We start from the raw sequence: 22,844 nt of genomic DNA, 5'->3' as shown, positions 1-22,844 counted from the left end.
TAAACATCATCCCACCTCTAACCTCCCTCACTCTCAGGTCTTGTAAAGTGTTTTCTAAAGCGGTTTCTGTCTTTACTGAAATTGAGAGTTCAAATACCTTCACTTAGGATTCTGTTCCTCCCACCATATAAAAAAAACATTTCTCACAGTTAAAAATGACAACTTATGACTGTGGCAAAGAAACACAACTTTTTTTTTGCCCTCCTTAGCCCACCTGGAGCATGCTAAACCCCCATTACCCACCGACAGCACCCATCCACCCATCCAAAAGCATCATTCTTGACTCTCTGAGGGTGGAGGACTGGTGCTCTGGCAGTGCAGGGGAACTGATGATGGCTTCTCTTACTCCTTTGGTATCATTTTCTGTGACCATCAATATGGTATCAGTGAACCCCTGCCCCCACACCCCCAACCACCACCACTGTCCTATAGTCTCATTTACGTGTTGCTCCTTGTTAAGTTTTTGCATGCACTCTGATGAACCCCACTTCTTTCTGGGGATCCTTATCTCATATCCAGTTCTGGCTGAGCAAAAGATAAATATTGGGCAAAAACTGTTGTTTGGTTCCTCTGTGCACTGCCAACTTCAACTCTTTTCCTGGCAACTTTGAGAATAAACCAGACTCTTTGCAGAGTCAAACATGACAAAGACCGCAATGAGCTTCCTACCATGCATCTCTGCCATTACTAAGACCGTTTGCTTTCTCGTTCGTAACTTCACTTGTCACAGGTCATCTGCTACACCTTCAATCGTGTTTATTCCTGTGACCTTGAGTTTTCCAAGAGTTAGGTGGTGGAGTAGTCATATTCTCATTGTGCTGGTAATTTGCAATCGCAGGCTAAGGCTATGTGGACATGGGTTTGAATACCACCATGGATGTTAGGTGAAAAGTCAAGCTAAGAAAATGTAGAATTGTTGATTAAGCAATCTGGTTCACTGTGCTTCAGGAAAGGAAATTTTCTGACCTTATCTGCTGTGGTCTACCAGTGACTCTTGACTGCCCTATGCCCCTCTAATCTGTTTGAATCAGTTCAAGGAAATTTGGAATGGGCAAAAGATGAGCAATAATGGAAGATGGTCTCTCTCATCTAAATTAAAGGTCCATCCAAAACTCTGCTGTCTTGTTTGCCTACCGTCTCTGTGCTAACTGAACTACATGTCTTGATTTAAAATTCTCATTGTTTTCAAATGCTTCCATAGCCTGACCCCTCCTAATCTCTAATCTCCTTCAACCCCACAACCATGTGGAATATCTGTGCCTGTGTAATTCTAGGTTCTGAACATCCCCAGTTTTAATCGCTTCACCATTGGTAGCTTTGCTTTTGCCTGATCTCTAATCTCTGGAATTTGCACTCTGTTTCCTTCACTGTCCTCCTTTAAGGCATTCTCCAGTAATCTGATCGAATACCTCCATGTCTTTGCTTCTGTAATATGCATCGGAAGTGCCTAGGGACATTTTCCTCTATCACAGTAACTACAAATTGAAGTACAAGTTGTTGCCAGATCTGCTGAGGTTTGAGGGCGACATGTCATTTTTTCAGCAAGTTTGCTGCAGGTTAGCGTTCTTGGATCCTGGGAACAGGCCACTCACTGATGTTTTCATGAAAGACTAGTGGCCTCATTTCATACTTCATACTATCCTGTCAAATATAGTTCTTCAAAATTTCAGAGCTTGAAAATAGGTGACCCTGAGAATTGAGGAAGAAATGTAATGGCCCACAATCTACTGTCTTTTAATAAAATAGACAAAGTGCCATATTTACTTTTGTAAATCAATATTTTAAGGATATATGTGATATGATTTCTCCTCCCTTAGAGTTAGTTTAAAATTTGTTAAATGTTAGGAGAAATTTGTGGCCAAGGCTAATTAGCTATAGTGGAGTTATATCAATTTCTGTATCTTTGCATCTCCTGATCAATAGCTTGATGGCCAAGTGATGTTTTGAGTACTGTAAACCTGGATTGAAGATTATTACTGTGCACAGGCAGTGAACAAGTTGGAGACAAAGAGTGACTCTTAGTGAGCATTTTGTGCATGCCCTGGTTCTTCTGCTGACTGTTCAGACTGTGTAGTCTTGCTAATATTGTCCAGTTATTTTGTGCCACTGAACAGGTTATCCCTTGTGTTGCAGCGGCCTATCTTTTTAGAAGAAAATTCAGCGAGATGGTTTCTCGCTTCTGGTTTTGTAGTGAATTCTGGAACTGAGTGGAAGGGAGGTTTCTTTATCAGGTGCTCACTAACGTATTATCTGATGAATCCAAAGTTTTCAATGCCTGTATTAGACATTTAGTATGTGGACATTTTTGGGGCAAATAATTGCTTTTGTGTGATTTTTTTTCACTGAAATGCTGCTATGTTGCTGCTGTGTTTCCACAGTGTCTGACAGCTCAGAGATTAATGATAGAGCTGAAGGAACCTGAAGTTCTTCTTTTTCTGCAGAAGTGTGTAACGTGCACTACTTTGCCTTCTGCTTTTTTATTTATGTTCCTTAATGCCTTATTCAGGCATGTGATTTGAGTCTGACTGTGGAATTTGCCACAAGGTGTTTTTTTCTTTGGGGGAATTGTTTGGAGGTGTGAGCACCACTTAAGTGAATATAGAGGGCAGTTTGAGCTCAGGTCAGCTGAAAGCTTTTATTTTCAACCAGGCTGACTTGAACTCCCTTGTGACTTCACTCTACTCAGAGGCCTTTGAATCAGGAATTTTCGCTGGATACTTGCTTCAAAGCGCAGTGTGCAATTTACTCATAAAAATTCAGACAGGTTCAATTTGAGACAATAAAAAATAAAGGATTAAAAATGATCACTGAGCTCTCACTAATGTTTTAATAGAATCATAGTCAGTCAGCATGGATACAGACACTTCAGTCCAACTCATCCAAGTTCCCCAAACTAAACTAGTCCCATTTACCGCATTTTTGCTCATATCCCTCTAAACCTTTCCTATGTGAAGTACCTGTCCAAACGTATTTTAAATGTTGTAACTCCCTCCATCTATTACTTCCTGTGACAGTTCATTCCACACACTCACCATCTCTGTGAACCAGTCCACTGCATTAACTTTGTAGACCTTGGGTACCTTGAGGAAAAGTGAGGACTGCAGATGCTGGAGATCAGAGCTGAAAATGTGTTGCTGGAAAAGCGCAGCAGGTCAGGCAGCATCCAAGGAGCAGGAGAATCGACGTTTCGGGCATGAGCCCTTCTTCAGGTATGAGGAAAGTGTGTCCAGCAGGCTAAGGTAAAAGGTAGGGAGGGGCGTTGGAAATGTGATAGGTGGAAGGAGGTCTAGGTGAGGGTGATAGGCCGGAGTGGGGGGGGGGGGGCAGAGAGGTCAGGAAGAAGATTGCAGGTTAGGAAGGCGGTGCTGAGTTTGAGGGATTTGACTGAGACAAGGTGGGGGGAGGGGAAATGAGGAAACTGGAGAAATCTGAGTTCATCCCTTGTGGTTGGAGGGTTCCCAGGGGGAAGATGAGGTGCTCTTCCTCCAGGTGTCGTGTTGCTGTGGTCGGGCGATGGAGGAGTCCAAGGACCTGCATGTCCTTGGTGGAGTGGGAGGGGGGAGTTGAAGTGTTGAGCCACGGGGTGGTTGGGTTGGTTGGTCCGGGTGTCCCAGACGTGTTCTCTGAAACGCTCCACAAGTAGGCGGCCTGTCTCCCCAATATAGAGGAGGCCACATCGGGTGCAGCGGATGCAATAGATGGTGTGTGGAGGTGCAGGTGAATTTGTGGCGGATATGGAAGGATCCCTTGGGGCCTTGGAGGGAAGTGAGGGGGGAGGTGTGGGCGCAAGTTTTGCATTTTTTGCGGTTGCAGGGGAAGGTGCCGGGAGTGGAGGTTGGGTTGGTGGGGGGGTATGGACCTGACGACGGAGTCACGGAGGGAGTGGTCTTTTCGGATGCATGTCAAAGGATTGTTTTTTAAAAAATATTTTATCCAAAAACATTGAGGGGAAAAATTTAGAGACAGGTAGCTAGAAATAGAGGGATAGTAAGAAATGTGAGAAATGTTTGAAGATGGGCAGAATTAACACAAGGAGCAAATGACAAAGTTCTGAAGAAGGGTCACTAGATCCAAAATGTTCACTTCACTTTCTCTCCATAGATGCTGTGACACCTGCTGAGTATTTCCAGCAATTTTAGTTTTTGTAACAAAGTAAACGTTGGTTTATAGATAATGAGACTGAAGAATTGATAGCAAAAAATAAGAAACTGGCAGATAAAAAGAACAGGCATTTTGCATCTGTCTTCACCTGGAGGCTGCAAGTTATGTACCAGATGCAACAATAAATAAAGAAATAGAAGGGTGAGAGACATTGTGGAAAACTAGAAGTGCCAATTAGTAAGTTGTTAGAACTGCGGGCTGAAAAATGTCTGGATTCTCATGGACTTGTTCCTCTAATTTCAATAAAAGGCTGCTGAGAAAGTTAATGCATTGGCTTTAATTTTCCAAATCTCCCTTAATTTTAGACAGTCCCATTAAATTGTAACAAAGCAAAAAGAGGCAACAGAAAAGAAACTGCAGACCAGTTAGTATAACATCTGATTTTTTTATAGCAGAGCCAGAGAATAAGTTCAAGACCGAGTCAATCTGCTTTTATGAAGGGGAAGTCGTATTTGACCAGTCTGTTGGAATTTTTTGATCAGGTGATGTATGCTGTGGGTAAAAAGGAATTGCAGATGTACAGCATTTAAATTTTCAGAAGGCATTTTGATAGGTGAAATTAAAATTCAAGATTGGATCAAAGATTGGCTGGTTAACAGGAAGGAGACAGTGGGCATAAACGAATCCTTTTCACATTGGCAAGATATAACAAGTGGTATGCTAAAGTGAACTCTGGGGCTCAACTGTTAATGATTTATTTAAATGATCAGAAAAAGAAAGTAAGGTATGTTTACCATTTTCCTGATGACATCAAGATAAGTGGGAAAGTAAGTTGTGAAGATGGCACAAGGATGTTAGAAAAGAAATTTCATAAGCTGAGTGGGTGGGCAAAAATGTGCCAAATGGAGTATAATATGGGAAAATGTGAAATTGCCTGTTTTGGCAAAAAAGTGGCATATTATCAAAATGATAAAATGCAGAGGGGTATTAGTGTTCTTGTACATGAATTACTAAAGATTAATTTGCAGTTACATTTAAGTAATTACAAAAGCTGATCGAATTTTATCATTGTGTGAATAAGTTCAATCAAACAGGGTGTTGTGAGACTATCTTGCGTATTGTGCACAGTCTGGTCTCTTTTTTTTTGAGAAGAGATGTAAATGCATGAAACTAATACTTGGAATCGGCAGGTTGTCTAATGAGGAATGGTTTATGTACTAGGCTGAACTTCACTGGGGTTTAGAGGAGTGGCATTGTCACTTGATTGAAACACAAAATCCTGAGGTTTTTTTTAACCGGGTAGATGTGGTGAAGATATTTCCTTTGGAAGAATTTAGAACTATGGGTTGTCCCTTTAAAACTGATGAGGTGAATTTCTGAGTTTGGTAGATGCTCGTGAAGCAAGTGGACGAATGTTTCCTGGTGATGGGCAGGAGTATGGATTTGAAGTTACAGTGAGACCAGCCACGGATTAGTTGAATGGCAGAGCAGGTTTGGAGCTAAATGGCCAACTGCTCATAATTTGGTCATACAATATCATTTCCTGGGTTGCTGGTCCAGTGTCAGCGAGCACAGTTTCACACTGCTTCATTCAGCTTTAGTCATTTGTTTTAATTCTCTGTACAGATTGGTAGCATTGATATGGGGCAGTAAGTACTTGTTTGTGACGTTATTTGGAACCTGTCATGTTAGGCAGTGATATCCTTCAGGGAGCAGATCTTGTGGGAGCTAAGTAAACACACTGTAATCACAACCTGTTGTAATATTGGAGATTTGTTTCCGTGTGCATGTTCAAAGGCTGTGAAGTTTAAACCTTTGACTCACTTTGGTTCAGGTTCTGGGTGTTGTGATATTGAGCCATGAAACTAATTGGGTGCCAAGTTCATACTGCATGAGCTCATTGTGGGTGTGGCTGTTACCATTGATTTTCAGCGATGAAAAATTATCTACTATTTAATTGCTATCTGTTGACCACTGAAATGTTTTGAATTTCATGACAGCGTGCACCAGGCACGATAGAAGATATCTCCGGGTAACTTATATGTTCTCGTGGAGAATTGGTGTGTGGGGTGGAATGCTATGTGGTAGAATTTCACATGGTCAAGGGAAACTTTGTTTATAAGAATCCAAGTCAGGGGTCCCTGCTCAGGGACACTGTCTGGATTCTGCATGTAGTTCTGGTAGCCAAAACACAAGGTAACATTTGCAACCTTGAAGTTGCAGAGAAGAACTTCAAGGTGGACAGCACCCCAGGTGAACAGAACAGGTAGAAAAGGGGTAAGTGGTCACCAGGCAGAGTGGAGGAAATGAGGTAGTGCAGGAGACTCTGGGCATCCCCCTCTGTGACAGACCATTTCAGATAATGTAAAGGGTGACACTTCTTGATTTATAGTAGTAGGACCTGGGTCCATGACATAACTGCTGCTTCTGCTATGCACAAGTGGTGGAACAAAAATGGCAGAGACAGTAAGATGGGATTCATTAGTAAGGGCAACAGACAGGCATTTATGTGGTGGTAAAAGAAACTCCAGGATGGTATGTTGCCTCCCAGGCTCAAGGATGTGTTGGCAAGTCATTCTGAAGGGGCATGGTGAATAGTCGGTGGTCATGATGTGTATCAACAGTGTGTCTTATTAGGCCTCACTCCTTATTTAAACCTATGATGTTGTCTGACTTCTGAAGTCACTTCACCTGATGAAGGAGCAGCACTCTGAAAGCTTGTGATTTCAAAAAAACCTGTTGGACTATAATCTGGTGTCATGTGATTTCTGACTTATTTAAACCTAACAAAAAAGACTTGGATTATTACTTGGATGCCGTTTGGGAGGGTTTAACCTAGAATGGCAAAATGATGGAACCTTAATAGAAAGATTAGGGGGAAACCAAGGAGCAGTGGATAGGCAAGAGCTATTATTTGAGGATCACAGCATGATTTAAAACAATTTTTCCTTGCTATGTGTTCCACAAACAAAACCAGAAAGATGCTTGATAGAAGAAATTAGGGATAATATTAGGTCCAGAGAGGAGACATAAAATTGCCAGAAAAAGCACCAAGCCTGAGGACAGGACACATTTTAGAATTCGACAAATGAGGATAAAAATACTGATTTTTTTTTTTGAGGAGAAAACTTGCAAGGAACATTATAAACTTTCGTAGTCAGTTTTTAAAAAAAAAAGTGACAATAAAAAAGTTAAAGATAAATGTAGGTCCCTTATAGTCAGAAATGAGGGAAATTATGATGGGGAACAAAGACATGTCAGAGGAATTGAACATAAATTTTCTTCTGCTTTCACGCAAGAAAGGAAGCAAGTAGTTTTTTAAAAAAAAAAAGTGCTTGATGGAAATCAATGGGGTTTAAGGTTGTATACGTGTAGACAAACAGTGTGAAGCAGATGCAGTACAACATGGTTAAATGTGTAGATATGTATTTCAGTGTGAAAAACGGAGAAGCAGTGTATTATTGAAATGGTACTAAATTGGGAAATGGGATACACAAAGAAAGCTGGGTGTTCTTTGACACCAGTCAATGAAAGTAAATCAGTAGGAACAGCAAGAAATTAGGCAAATATATATTGGCCTTAAATGTAAGAGTAAGAGATGCAAAAGTAGGGATGCCTTCCGATAATTATATAAGAGAGAGTGAGGACAGTAAATGCAGGAGATCTGATTCTAGTGTGTGGTGCTGGAAAAGCACAGCCAGAGGGACTGCAGCAAAAGTTCATTTGGTTGGTATAGGGATGGCATGGTTATTCTATGAAGAGAGATTGTTTTGACTGGGCCTGCATTCATGAAAGTTTAGAACAACAAGGTTGAAATATGTAAAAGTTTTAACCTAATTATGGTATACTATCTGCCCTGGTTGCCAAGTCTGGAATGAGGGGTCACAGTTTCAGGATACAGGTCAAACTGTTGTTTTGGGTTGCAATGAAGAAAGATATCTCCATTGAGGATGGTAAACCTGTGGAATGTGCCATCACGGAAGACTCTGGAGGCTGGCTTGCTGAGTGTGTTCAAGAAGCAATTGATAAGTCTTTATATTTTTAAAGACACCAGTTTTGGAGAGAAAATGGAAGATTGACTATGATCATATTGAAAGTAATATGTATTTGAAGGGCTGAATGGCCTACTACACTTAGCTTCTGTGTTATGGGTGACTAAATTAGATTCAAAAGTTGGAATATTTAATTTTGAAAATGTTGTTTTAAGATTTTTGGGTGAAGGTGGACATGCATTACTTGAAGTTAAACTTTAACTGGTTGACAGGGCGTAATTACAAATTGGGAAAGTACAAGCACCTATTCAGATTGTGAAAAGTATCCTATCAGATGGATAGGGAAGAAGATGGCTCTGGAATGGTTTGTGATGAGCTGATTGAGCTCAAACTATTAGGGAAAGCTCCAATGAACTGATTTATACTTTGATAAGATACAAAACAAATACTTTGTTTCTGGAGTGCTTTTGAATGTGAGCTTCTACTGTAATTCCTGGGCAGGAATTAATCATTTGGAGGGGAGCTCCTATTATCAGATTCTGTCTTTTAAGAAGTTCTGATTTTCTTGTTGGAATTACATGGTTTCAGTAGCTGGCTTCTGGAGTAAATGGGGATTGCCTTGGAATTGCAGGACCAGCCACTGAGCAGCAACTGCCATTGAGAAATGAAATGGGCATAGTTTGACTTGTAATGTCAGTTTATGCTGATTAGTGATCCCAGAAAAATTAGTGGTGAGATTATGCATTTTTAAGATGGATGTGTATGTGGGCGTTTTCATTTAGCTCTGCTTTTGTTCAGTAGTTTCTCTAAATTTTAAATTAATAGCAGTTTGGGAAGCCTTAAGGTGTTTGTGCGTTTTAGTATCTTTAAGGTGACCAGCTGTTTTTTGTTTGCTATGTTTTAACCAAGGTGTCCTACAAATAAGATGCTTTTCAACATGATGGACAAACATCACAGGAATTAACTGCCTTTTATTACCCTTGTTCACACCAGATACCAGCCGAGGTTCAGGGCTGCCACTTTCCTACTCTGCTGCACTGAGGGAAGAGAAATAGAAGGTTTGAACACTTCATGTGCACCCAGCATCCTTCAAATGTTGATCTCAGTGACATTGTGGAGTTGGAAAGCAAGTCATTCAGAGCTGAAAATGTGTCGCTGGAAAAGTGCAGCAGGTCAGGCAGCATCCAAGGAACAGGAGAATCGACGTTTCGGGCATAAGCCCTTCTATAGGAAGAAGGCCCGAAACGTCGATTCTCCTGCTCCTTGGATGCTGCCAGACCTGCTGCGCTTTTCCAGCGACACATTTTCAGCTCTGATCTCCAGCATCTGCAGTCCTCACTTTCTCCAAGCAAGTCATTCAGTCTTGATAAATAAACTCCCAAACAAAATGTACAAAAAATGCCATCATCTGTGGCACCTGTGTAAAAGTGTTTGTAATTTCTTTACAGACTGAGCACTCTCCACGGTCAGAAAGGAAGAGGAGGGACTCGTTTGGAATGTTTGACGGTTATGACAGTTGCAGTGAGGATAGCAGCAGCAGTTCGAGCTCTGATGAGAGTGAAGAGGAAGTTACCTCAATACCAGCTAGTCTCCCACTTATCAAAACCAATGGACAAGTGTACACTTACCCTGATGGCAAATCTGGAATGGGTCAGTATGTTGCTTTGTTCTTCACAACAGTTAATCATTCAATTCATCTATATTGACATGGGACAGCAATATTCTCTTGTTATCCTGCCTGAAGACATCTTGGTAGATAGAGTTTTCAAAGTACCACCCAAGTTGTGATTGATCTCAGTCCATTTCATTTGTGTGAAATTTTCCACGTGTCTGTTCAAAATGTGTACTAGGCAAGATTAGCCAAACGTATTCAACAAATATCGTCTGTTTTCAAATTTCAGAGCTGTGAACCAGTTCGATTGCCCTTAGATGCTTTGAGCATGCCACTAGTTTGACACACAAGTAAATTAAGAAAAAAGATAGACAAGCATTGCAGGAATTGGGCGACTTAGAATCCTAATGAGTGCAAGGATGAAGAGACTTGAACAGTTTGTTCTAACAAGTGGAAGTAGAGTTTCAACTCCATTGTCGTTCCATAACTGTGTTCCGCACTCTCTTTAGCACACTGACCTCATTTAAGAGCAAGGAGGTTGTGTTGAATTTGTTTAAGACACAAGTTCAACCTCAGCTGGAGTGCTGTGTACAGTTCTGTGCACAGTATTCCAGCCGAGATCGAACTTGTGTCTTAAACAAGTTCAGCACAACCTCCTTGCCTTTAAATTCTGTGCCCCTGTTAAAAATAAAGACAAGGATTCTGTATGTTTTATTAACTACTTGCTCAACCTGTCTTGACATCTTCAATGATTTATGCATTCTCTCTGCTATTTGGGGTAGCACTTATTGAAGAGAGAACTTTTTTAGCGTCTTTAATGATCCAAGTATATTACCTCTGGCGTCTCTGGCCCATGATCATTTAGAAGGACATATACAGCATCACTGTACCTTCACTGTCGTTGGGTCAAAATCCTGAAATTTGCTTCCTAAGTTCAAAAAGGTGGCTCGCCACCACCACCACCACCTCAGAGCACCTAGGGATGGGCAATAAATGCTGCCAGCCAGCGATGTCCATGAACCACAAATGAATATTTTGAAAAAAACCTTTGCCCTTCTCTCCATTGACCTTTTTTTAATCTGCTGCCTTTCTGTCTGATCCACCAATTTTTAGAGTTTTATATTTTCTGATTTGCAGTTGATAATGTTTTCAAGTTTTGTATTGTTGTAAACTTGGAAATTGTTCCCTGCTCATCAAGATTGAAATCATAACCTCAGGAAAGGTGGGGGTTCAAACACCAACCAATAGGAGTTCTCCAAACTTTTCAGCCCAAAAAGCCATCTATTGACGATTGTTCTCTGTACTGTCCTTCAGCCAAATATCCATGTCAGACTGACCTGTTCATTCCATGAGCTTTATCTTATTGCAAACTTGTTGTGTGACATGATATCAAATGCCTATTAGGTGTCAATATACACCACTCCAACAGTATTCTTTTCTGGTGTTTGAACCCCCACTTTTCCTGAGGTTATGATTTCAATCTTGATGAGCAGGGAACAATTTCCAAGTTTACAACAATACAAAACTTGAAAACATTAGCAACTGCAAATCAGAAAATATAAAACTCTAAAAATTGGTGGATCAGACAGAAAGGCAGCAGATTAAAAAAAGGTCAATGGAGAGAAGGGCAAAGGTTTTTTTCAAAATATTCATTTGTGGTTCATGGACATCGCTGGCTGGCAGCATTTATTGCCCATCCCTAGGTGCTCTGAGGTGGTGGTGGTGGTGGTGGCGAGCCACCTTTTTGAATTTAGGAAGCAAATTTCAGGATTTTGACCCAACAACAGTGAAGGTACAGTGATGCTGTATATGTCCTTCTAAATGATCATGGGCCAGAGACGCCAGAGGTAATATACTTGGATCCGGGTGCTCCGGTTTCCTCCCACAGTCCAAAGATGTGCAGGTCAGGTGAATTGGCCATGCTAAATTGCCCGTAGTGTTAGGTAAGGGGTAGATGTAGGGGTCTGGGTGGGTTGTGCTTCGGCGGGGCGGTGTGGACTTGTTGGGCGGAAGGGCCTGTTTCCACACTGTAAGTAATCTAATCTTAAAAAAAAACTCTTCGTTAACTCTTCAAAAACTCCCTTTTAAGAAACATGTGTTAATCATGAAGAGATTTCACATCTTTTCAATGGAAGTATTAACTGCATCCTGAACAAGTGTTTGTTTGTTTCAGGAGGTTGCTCTATAATTGGAGTTAACTTGTCTGGTCAGTCATTGCTGGGCTTATCCTTGCAACGTTTTTAAACACCAGTGTTATGTTTGCAATTCTCCAGTCTTCTAGTACTCCCTCTGAGTCTCTGGAAATTTGAAGGGTTGTTGACAATGCCTATGTAATTTCCACGTGTTGATTAGTACCGTTATATGCATCTCATCCAATCCTGATCTTTGTATTGGCAACCTGCACAGTGGCTCAGTGGTTAGCACTGATGCCTGAGTGCCAGGGACCCAGGTTTGAATCCAGCCTCTGGTGACTGTCTGTCAGTGTGGAGTTTGTACCTTCTCCCCTCGTCTGCGTGGGTTTCCTCTAGGTGCTTTTGAACTCTTGCTGAGATCCAAAGTATGTCGTTCTCTGCATGGATACATAGGAGGGTTAAAAGGTAAATGCAACAGTGAATTGATGGTTTAAGAACATTGGTTTCAAAGGAGTTGTGAGCAATATCTTGGCAGCTCATTTCAAATTATGGAGTTTATTAGAATCTGTTACCGGTGAGAAAAAAATGGGTTTGTAGTTAATTCCAAATCACAACTGCACTTTGTGCTTTTTAACCTGTCAAGGCTTGACTCTTAAACTGAGGAAGGTTTGAATTTCTTCCAATTTTCTGATGCTGGATAACTTCAGTTTCTAATTGTTTATGAAAAATGATCTGTAATGGATTCGCCATTAAGTGATGAAGCAGTGACTGATTGACTTGCTGCAGTTTCTTGTCATTGCTTTTGATTGTTCTCTGGTTCTGTGCTGTCTCCATTAGCCACCTGTGAGATGTGTGGAATGGTTGGTGTGAGAGATGCTTTTTATTCCAAGACGAAACGATTCTGCAGTGTTTCGTGCTCCAGAAGCTACTCATCAAACTCGAAAAAAGCCAGCATTTTAGCCAGACTTCAGGTACTACTTGAGTCTTCTGTATTCAATAAAACAATGATAGTTTTCATTGACTTTCAAACATCACCTGCAATTTCAAATCTTTCTCTGACACTTTTTTTTCTTTTGACTTCAGTGAAATGGAAGGTCCTAGGAGAACAATTCCTTGTTTAAATGGGAGTAAGATTTTTGGGCTATGCAGCACTATCGAGTCAACAAAGCCTGTTTTTCTAGTTTGGCTAGCAATTGACTTCCAGGCTGATCTGAAGTTTCCTGACGTGTACTTTGCCCCATTAGATGGTGTTAAGAGTGGTTTAGTTTCCCAATGGTATTCATGAACTGTAGCAAGAATCGCTGTGCTTGTCACTGAAGATGTCATACGAATTATAATTTAAAATAGCATGCAACAGATTTCTCTTTTTATAAAGTGATGGTTTGTTTGTGCTTTAAATACAGTGAGAATCTTCAAATAGTCATAACTTTACACATGGTGTGTTTTACAGATTCAGTCTATTGATTTCTGTGTAATGTTTAGATTCATGTCATTCACATGTGGAACAGCTACTCAACTGAACTACATTTTTTTTGGAATTTTTAACATTTAGGTGCTGTTACTCCTATTACGTTCTGAGGTTTCTGCTCGCGCACTCTCTCTCGCATGCGCTCTCATTCTCTATGTCTCTCCCCTTCGCTCGCTCGCTCGCCCGCGTGCAGCCCCTCGCTCGCCCGCGTGCAGCCCCTCGCTCGCCCGCGTGCAGCCCCTCGCTCGCCCGCGTGCAGCCCCTCGCTCGCCCGCGTGCAGCCCCTCGCTCGCCCGCGTGCAGCCCCTCGCTCGCCCGCGTGCAGCCCCTCGCTCGCCCGCGTGCAGCCCCTCGCTCGCCCGCGTGCAGCCCCTCGCTCGCCCGCGTGCAGCCCCTCGCTCGCCCGCGTGCAGCCCCTCGCTCGCCCGCGTGCAGCCCCTCGCTCGCCCGCGTGCAGCCCCTCGCTCGCCCGCGTGCAGCCCCTCGCTCGCCCGCGTGCAGCCCCTCGCTCGCCCGCGTGCAGCCCCTCGCTCGCCCGCGTGCAGCCCCTCGCTCGCCCGCGTGCAGCCCCTCGCTCGCCCGCGTGCAGCCCCTCGCTCGCCCGCGTGCAGCCCCTCGCTCGCCCGCGTGCAGCCCCTCGCTCGCCCGCGTGCAGCCCCTCGCTCGCCCGCGTGCAGCCCCTCGCTCGCCCGCGTGCAGCCCCTCGCTCGCCCGCGTGCAGCCCCTCGCTCGCCCGCGTGCAGCCCCTCGCTCGCCCGCGTGCAGCCCCTCGCTCGCCCGCGTGCAGCCCCTCGCTCGCCCGCGTGCAGCCCCTCGCTCGCCCGCGTGCAGCCCCTCGCTCGCCCGCGCCCGCGCTCTCGCTCGCTCGCCCGCGCCCGCGCTCTCGCTCGCTCGCCCGCGCCCGCGCTCTCGCTCGCTCGCCCGCGCCCGCGCTCTCGCTCGCCCGCGCCCGCGCTCTCGCTCGCTCGCCCGCGCCCGCGCTCTCGCTCGCTCGCCCGCGCCCGCGCTCTCGCTCGCTCGCCCGCGCCCGCGCTCTCGCTCGCTCGCCCGCGCCCGCGCTCTCGCTCGCTCGCCCGCGCCCGCGCTCTCTCTCGCTCGCCCGCGCCCGCGCTCTCTCTCGCTCGCCCGCGCCCGCGCTCTCGCTCGCTCGCCCGCGCCCGCGCTCTCGCTCGCTCGCCCGCGCCCGCGCTCTCGCTCGCTCGCCCGCGCCCGCGCTCTCTCTCGCTCGCCCGCGCCCGCGCTCTCTCTCGCTCGCCCGCGCCCGCGCTCTCTCTCGCTCGCCCGCGCCCGCGCTCTCGCTCGCTCGCCCGCGCCCGCGCTCTCGCTCGCTCGCCCGCGCCCGCGCTCTCGCTCGCTCGCCCGCGCCCGCGCTCTCGCTCGCTCGCCCGCGCCCGCGCTCTCGCTCGCTCGCCCGCGCCCGCGCTCTCGCTCGCTCGCCCGCGCCCGCGCTCTCGCTCGCTCGCCCGCGCCCGCGCTCTCGCTCGCTCGCCCGCGCCCGCGCTCTCGCTCGCTCGCCCGCGCCCGCGCTCTCGCTCGCTCGCCCGCGCCCGCGCTCTCGCTCGCTCGCCCGCGCCCGCGCTCTCGCTCGCTCGCCCGCGCCCGCGCTCTCGCTCGCTCGCCCGCGCCCGCGCTCTCGCTCGCTCGCCCGCGCCCGCGCTCTCGCTCGCTCGCCCGCGCCCGCGCTCTCGCTCGCTCGCCCGCGCCCGCGCTCTCGCTCGCTCGCCCGCGCCCGCGCTCTCGCTCGCTCGCCCGCGCCCGCGCTCTCGCTCGCTCGCCCGCGCCCGCGCTCTCGCTCGCTCGCCCGCGCCCGCGCTCTCGCTCGCTCGCTCGCTCCCTCTCTCTCTCTCGCTCCCTCTCTCTCTCTCGCTCCCTCTCTCTCTCTCGCTCCCTCTCTTGCGCGCGCGCGCTCTCTCTCTCTCGCACTCTCGTTCTCGCTCGCTCCCTCTCTTGCGCGCGCGCGCTCTCTCTCTCTCGCACTCTCGTTCTCGCTCGCTCCCTCTCTTGCGCGCGCGCGCTCTCTCTCTCTCGCACTCTCGTTCTCGCTCGCTCCCTCTCTTGCGCGCGCGCGCTCTCTCTCTCTCGCACTCTCGTTCTCGCTCGCTCCCTCTCTTGCGCGCGCGCGCTCTCTCTCTCTCGCACTCTCGTTCTCGCTCGCTCCCTCTCTTGCGCGCGCGCGCTCTCTCTCGCCCGCTCTCTCGTTCTCGCTCGCTCCCTCTCTTGCGCGCGCGCGCTCTCTCTCTCTCGCACTCTCGTTCTCGCTCGCTCCCTCTCTTGCGCGCGCGCGCTCTCTCTCGCCCGCTCTCTCGTTCTCGCTCGCTCCCTCTCTTGCGCGCGCGCGCTCTCTCTCGCCCGCTCTCTCTCTGTCTCTCTCTCTGTCTCTCTCTCTGTCTCTCTCTCTCTCGTGCACACGCTCCCTCTGTCTTGTGCGCGCACTCACTCTCTCACTCTCTCGTTCTCTCTCTCTCTCTCTGGCAAGTGCTCTCTCGCACACTTTCTCTCTTGCGCCCTCGCTCGCTCTCTGTTCCTCTTGCGTGCGCGCTCTCGCTCTCGCTCTCTCTCGCGTGCTCCCTTGGTTGCGCGCTCTCTCTTGCTCTCTTTTGTTCTCTTGCGTGCGCTCTCTCGTTCTCTTGCTCGCTCTCGCGCGCGCACTCTCTCTCTCTCGCATGCGCTCCCTCTGTCTCACGTGCACGCTCACACTCTCTCTCTCTCTCTCTGTCTCTGTCTCTCTCTCGCGCGCTCTCATTCTCTCTCTCTCTCTCTCGCTCTCTCTCGCGCTCTCTCGTGTGCGTGCTCTCTAGCACCTTCTAAATCTGCATCCTCTACAATTTAGAATGACTAGCAGTGGATATCTCAGAATGCCACCACTTGCATTTCTTCTACAAGTCAAGGGCCATGTTGACTTGGAAATATAATCACCTTTCCTTCAGTGACACTGGTGAAAATCCTTGTACTCTCTGCATAGCAGCTTTGTTGGTATTCCTACACCACATTGACTGCAGTAGTTCAATTAGACAATTCACAATCCCCCTTGTTGAGGGTAATTGATTGGGCAGTGAGTGCTGGCCTAACCAGCAACACCAGCGTTCCAAAAATGACACCTTTAAGGTTGGTGACAATGTCTAACAGTAAGTGGTTTCCGTCAAGTGCATTTAATTTGGTCAATGCGGGAATAGGCAATATGTTTTTCACTTATGCCTAATTCTCCTTTCAAAAGGGAAAACCCCCAACAAAGAAAGCAAAGGTTCTACAGAAACAGCCATTAGTGGCTAAATTGGCAGCCTACGCACAGTACCAGGCAAGTCTCCAGCAGAACCAAACCAAGAGTAAAGCAGGTAATGGATCATTTCTGTTATCTTGCATAGCACTGAAAAATGCTGGTCAGCAAGGGAAAGTTTGGATAACTTCCCTGAATTTTTGTGCATTTCTTTTTCTGTTTACATCTTTAAGTTTTAACAATTTAGCTGAAGCATTGAGGTTTTGAGTGTGTGATATCATTTATTTGAGAGGAAATCCTATTTGGTTTGGCATTTGTGTCATCTGCAAATTTTTGTGTAGAGCAGCACGGTGGGGCTCAGTGGTTAGCACTGCTGCCTCACAGTACGAGAGTCCCTGGTTCAATTCCAGCCTCAGGCACCTGTCTGTATGGAGTTTGCATGTTCTCCCCGTGTCTGCGTGAGTTTCTTTCCCATGCTCCGGTTTCCTCCCACAGTCCAAAGATGTGCAGGTCACATGAATTGGCCATGCTAAATTGCCCATTGTGTTCGGTGCATTAGTCAGAGGGTTGAGGTGGGTTACTCTTCGAAGGGTTGGTGTGGACTTGTTGGGCCGAAGGGCCTGTTTCCACGCTGTAGGTAATCTAATCTAATCAGAACAGGGACCAGAAATTGTTACTGTGATTGTTATCTGACAGCTGGAAGCATTTTTTATTTTATTATTTCAAAAATATACTTTATTCATAAAATGATTTGATGGTCTGTACATTTGGTCATGCCATACATATGTCCACACTTACAAACACAGATTCGAATTTATCCTTGTCATATACAGGTCTGTGCATTTTTCAATCTTGTACATATATTTGGCTGAGGCATCATCAGAGCCCAAAAAACGTCCGCATGGGCCCCCTGTTCTTCTTTAGGCAGGCCGATCTTACACGGTGGTCTTTCCCCACCGCGCCTTGGCGGCAGCTGCCCCAAGCTTCAGCGTGTCCCTCAACACGTAGTCTTGGACCTTGGAATGTGCCAGTCTGCAACACTCGGTCGGGGTCAACTCCTTCAGCTGGAAGATCAACAGGTTTCGGACCGCCCAGAGAGCGTCCTTCACCGAGTTGATGATCCTCCAGGCGCAGTTAATGTTCGTCTCGGTGTGAGTCCCGGGGAACAGGCCGTAGAGCACGGAGTCCCGCGTCACGGCACTGCTCGGGACAAACCTCGACAAGCACCACTGCATTCCTCTCCAGACTTCCTCTGCATAGGCACATTCCAGAAGGAGGTGTGTGACAGTCTCGTCCCCCCCGCAGCCACTTCGAGGGCAGCGTGCGGTGTGGCAGAGAGTCCGGGCGTGCATGAAGGATCTCACAGGCAGAGCCCTTCTCACCACCAGCCAAGCCACGTGTTGGTGCTTGTTGGAAAGTTCTGGCGATGAGGCATTCTGCCAAATGGCTTTGACAGTCTGCTCAGGGAACCGCTCGACAGGATCCGCCCTCTCCTTTTCCCTAAGGGTCTCAAGGACGCTACGTGCTGACCACTTCCTGATGGACTTGTGGTCAAAGGTGTTTTTCCTCATAAATTTCTCCACGAAGGACAGGTGATACGGAACGGTCCAACTACTCGGAGCATTCCGCGGCAGCGAGGCCAGGCCCATCCTTCGCAACACCGGGGACAGGTAGAACCTTAGTACGTAGTGACACTTGGTGTTTGCGTACCAGGGATCCACGCACAGCTTGATGCAGCCACACACAAAGGTGGCCATCAGGGTGAGGGTGGCATTGGGCGTGTTTTTTCCCCCATTGCACCGGTCTTTGTACATTGAGTCTCTTCGGACCCGGTCCATCTTTGATCTCCAAATGAATTGGAAGATGGCCCGGGTGACTGCGGCGGCACAGGTCCTGGGGATAGGCCAGACCTGTGCCACATACAGCAATACTGAGAGTACCTCACACCTGATGACCAGGTTTTTTCCCGCGATGGAGAGCGACCGTTGCTCCCATCTGCCTAGTTTCTGTCTCATCTTCCTGATCCGCTCCTCCCAGGTCTTGGCGCACGCCCCAGCCCCCCGAATCAAATACCCAGCACCTTCAGGTGGTCAGTCCTGACGGTGAAGGGGATAGAGGATTGGTCGGCCCAGTTCCCGAAGAGCATGGCCTCGCACTTGCCTCGGTTTACCTTGGCCCCCGAGGCCCATTCGAACTGGTCACAGATGCACACGAGTCTGTGCACGGACAGCAGATCCGAGCAGAAAACAACGACGCCATCCATGTACAGGGAGGCCTTAACCTGCAGGCCCCCGCTGCCAGGAATAGTCACCCCTCTCAGGCTCGCATCCTTCCTGATGGATTCGGCAAATGGCTCTATGCAACACACAAACAAGGCGGGTGAGAGGGGGCATCCCTGCCTGACTCCAGATCTTACAGGGAAGCTATCTGATTCCCACCCATTGATGGAGACTGCACTGACAATGTTGGTGTAGAGCAGTCTGATCCAATTTCAGATTCCCTCCCCAAAGCCCATTTTGGAGAGGACATCCCTCATACATGTATGCGATATCCTGTCAAAGGCTTTCTCCTGGTCCAGGCTGATGAGGCAGGTGTCCACCCCCCTGTCCTGCACATAGGCGATCGTATCCCTGAGGAGTGCAAGACTCTCAGAGATCTTCCTGCCCGGTACAGCACAGGTTTGGTCCGGGTGGATCACCGATCCCAGAGCAGACCTGACCCGGTTGGCGATGACCTTTGACAAGATTTTGTAGTCTGCATTTAACAGTGAGATCGGTCTCCAATTTCTAATTTCCTCCCTCTCCCCCTTCCGCTTGTAGACGAGGGTGATGATGCCTTTCCTCATGGATTCACTCATGGTACCTGCCCGAAGCATACTGACATACACCTCCAGCAGGTCCTGGCCGATCAAGTCCCAAAGAGCGGAATAAACCTCGACCGGTAAGCCGTCGCTTCCGGGAGTTTTCTTCTTTTCGAAGGACTCGAGGGCCTTGGTCAGTTCATCCAGAGATAGCGGCTGGTCCAGCCTCTCTCGTGTTCCGTCATCTAGGACCTCCGTGATCGAGGACAGGAACGACTGGGAGGCCGCGCTGTCGGTTGGCTTCGAGTCATACAGGCTGGCGTAGAAGGATTTGCTGATCCTCATGACGTCAGCCTGAGATGACGTTACCAAGCCATCTTCTTCCTTCAGGCTGCTGAGCACGGAGCTCTCTTTGTGCACCTTCTGGAAGAAGAAACATGAGCACGTCTCGTCCTGCTCCACCGAGCGGACCCTGGACCGGAAGATTATCCTGGAGGCCTCCGAGGCAAAGAGCGAGGCTTGCTGGCCCTTCATCTCCTTGAGGTCCGTCGTGACATCGACCCCCATCGTCTGCAGCAGGAGCAGGTTCTGCATACTTTCCTGGAGCAGGGACAGTTTTCCCCGCCTCTCTCTCGCCTCCTGGACACCTTTGAGGATAAAGAACCTCTTGATGTTCCCTTTTACCGTTTCCCACCAGTCTGCTGGAGACTCAAAGAGGGGCTTCACGGTTCTCCAACCTGCGTAATCCCTCTTGAGCTCTTCGATGTTTCCCGGGGTCAACAGCTTGGTGTTCAGTTTCCGCGTTCCCTTGCCCGCCCGCTGTTCGTCCTGTAGGTGACAGTCGGCCAGCAGGAGGCAGTGGTCAGAGAAGAACACCGGCTTGACGTCGGTGGATCTGACCAAGAGCGTTCGGTACACAAACAGGTAATCTATCCTTGAGCGGATAGACCCGTCTGCCTGTGACCAGGTGTATCTACGCTGCAGGGGTGCTGAAGACGTCGTGCAGCTTGGCGTCTTTGACCGTTTCCATCAGGGCTCTGGACGTAGCGTCCGGTTTACTGTCCCCCCCCGCCGGATCGTCCATCTGCATCAATGATGCAGTTGAAGTCTCCGGCCAGAATGACCGGCCTGGACGTAGCCAGCAGCAGTGGAAGCTGTTGCAGGACGGCCAACCGTTCACTCTTACCCACTGGGGCGTACACGTTGATTCGTCTCACGGGAGCGTTTCTGTATTTAACGTCCACGACGAGGAGGCGCCCGCCCACCACCTCCTTAACCTCTGAGATGGTGAAGTTGCCTCCCCGCAACAGGATACCCAGGCCGGAGGCGCGGCTATCGTTGCCCCCCGACCACACTGACGGCCCATGGGCCCACAAGCTCGACCATTTCCTATAACTGCTGAGGTGCGGTATCCCACACTTCTGCAGAAACAGGACATCGGCTTTGACGTTGGCCAGGAAGGCCAGCGTTGAAACACATCGCGTAGCCGATTTAATGCTACGCACATTCATGCTGGCAATTTAAAACCCCATTTTACCAGTTTACGGGGTTACCAGTGTCCATTTTCTTCTGGTCTTGCTCCTGTGGGGTAGCTGCCTGCATCCCCGTGGTGACGGCAAACTGCTGGACCTTCCCAGGGCTGAGGTAGTTGTCCAGCTCCACGCTGGAGTCATTTCCCCGCTCTGGTGTCATCATGTCAGACCCAGGGTCCTCATCGCCCCGTTCTCCATCTGACAGCAGGGCTGTCACTGGGACGCTGCTCCCAGTTACCTGGAGCTGTGGGCCGGTGGGTACCCCTTGGTTCTCACCGGGTAGGGGGAGGCCTTCACCCACCCCCTCAGAGGGATCGTCTTTTCCTTCTTGGGCGGTGCTGCCCTCCTTTCTCCCCACGGCGCTCTGCCTCTTCCTCCGGAGGCGACCCTCCTTGCGCCCATCCTCACCCTCGGAGGAGCTGCCTGTATCTCTTCCCCCTTCGCTTGGTGGCTTTGGGGCCCTCGAGAGGTTTCCTTTTCCTGTTTTTAACGATAATCCAATCCTCTGCCTCCTTTGATCCCTCCTCTTCCATTTCCTCCGTCTGTTTTGCAGGAGCTTGGGTCGGCTGCTGCATCTCCCTGCTCCTCTACAACTTTCCCTTCCTTCTGGGTGCCTCCAGGCACCGTTCACGTCCACAGCTGCAAGGCCGCAACACTCCAGCAGAACTTTCTTCACAAACACCGTCCGATCCACTGGTGTGTGCTCCTCCACCTTCTTCACAGTCACCCTGACTGTGTTCCGAATGCCCTGGCCCGGGCGGCGAGTGGCTGCTGAGGCCATAGCTCAGAGGTTGGCTGGTCCCTGAATTGGCGTTAGGCCGAAGCCAGCATGAAGATCCACCAAGAGCAGGTCAGCACAACCAAACGATCTTCCAACGTCCAATCACGATCCAGCAATGGTCTCCAGCCGCTCCGCCTCGCAACACGATCCCCGTGGTACTTCCCCCACCAGCACACATCTGCTGCGTCGAACCTACAACACTCGAGCAGAATCTCTTCCTCTGGTCCTCAGGAACTACACATATTCTGAGCCAAAAGGCCGAGAAGCGATAGCTGACAGCTGGAAGCATGCTTTCCTGGGATGATTCAGCTCCAAAGTTGGCAGAATCTCTGTCCCCTCTTTAATGTGTGACAAGCTGAGGAAACCTGCAGCACTTTACTGTCACTGTTACCAAACCTGACAGTATGTTATGTCTTTCATTGAGGGTTTTAAAAATTATATGTCTTTTATTTTTGAACGGTTGCATTTCTTCAAGTGGAGTTATATATAATATGCAGCACAGAAGCAGTTCATTCGGTACAACTAGTCCATGCCATGCTCCAATCTCACTTGAGCCTAACCATCTTAAGCACCCCCCCACTCCTTTGCTCATCTTATCAAGCTTTCCCTGAAATGTATACCATTCATTTCAACTATTTCCTGATGGAGAGTTTTTGTTACTCTCTTGATTGTGACATTTCCTCTAAATTCTCTGTTTGATTTCTTGATGACTCTCTGGCATTGATTTTCTTTATTTTTGCATTTCCCCCACAAGTGGAAATATTGTCTACTTGATCAAAACCATTCATACTTTTAGATAATTTCTTTCTCATTTTTTAAAAGAAAAATAGTGCCAGCTGTTAGTTATACTATCAGGACAGAACTGCAGACTACTGATATAATGCTTGTAAATATCTGTTGAGTCTCCGGTGCATCTATATTCTTTTATAATAACATGACTACTGTAAGCAAGACTGCAGTACAGTAACCAAAGTTCGATAGAAATTTCTATAGCTTTTCTGCTTTTCAATTCTGTATCCCGATAAAGTAGACATCAGTGCTTGATTTGTTTTTAATTTTAACTTGTGTTGCCGTTTTGAGATTTATATCTTGGTATTCCCTTTGCTCCTGTATTCCATTTAGATTCTTATTTTCGAAGTTACATGACACCACCTTACTTACTGAGCAAAATGGAGTACCTCAGTTATTTGTACTAAAATTAATTTGCCATGT

The 22,844-nt window shown here is 47.9% G+C and overlaps 1 protein-coding gene across 2 annotated transcripts in view; it reads left to right on the top strand.

The window, feature by feature from the left end:
- Window positions 1–22,844, top strand: part of mbtd1 (mbt domain containing 1) — a 77,953-nt gene that overhangs the window by 7,210 nt on the left and 47,899 nt on the right. For both annotated transcript variants that reach the window (XM_072558980.1, XM_072558979.1), the window contains exons 2-4: window positions 9,542–9,743; window positions 12,675–12,808; window positions 16,520–16,637. In XM_072558980.1, coding sequence (XP_072415081.1) covers window positions 9,542–9,743; window positions 12,675–12,808; window positions 16,520–16,637 — 454 coding nt within the window. The remainder of the gene's footprint in view (window positions 1–9,541; window positions 9,744–12,674; window positions 12,809–16,519; window positions 16,638–22,844) is intronic.

Source organism: Chiloscyllium punctatum, chromosome 39 (genome assembly GCF_047496795.1).
Source record: "Chiloscyllium punctatum isolate Juve2018m chromosome 39, sChiPun1.3, whole genome shotgun sequence".
Lineage (NCBI taxonomy): Eukaryota > Metazoa > Chordata > Chondrichthyes > Orectolobiformes > Hemiscylliidae > Chiloscyllium > Chiloscyllium punctatum.
Note: the sequence above shows the minus strand (reverse complement) of the source record. Positions and strands in the feature narration are given on the sequence as shown.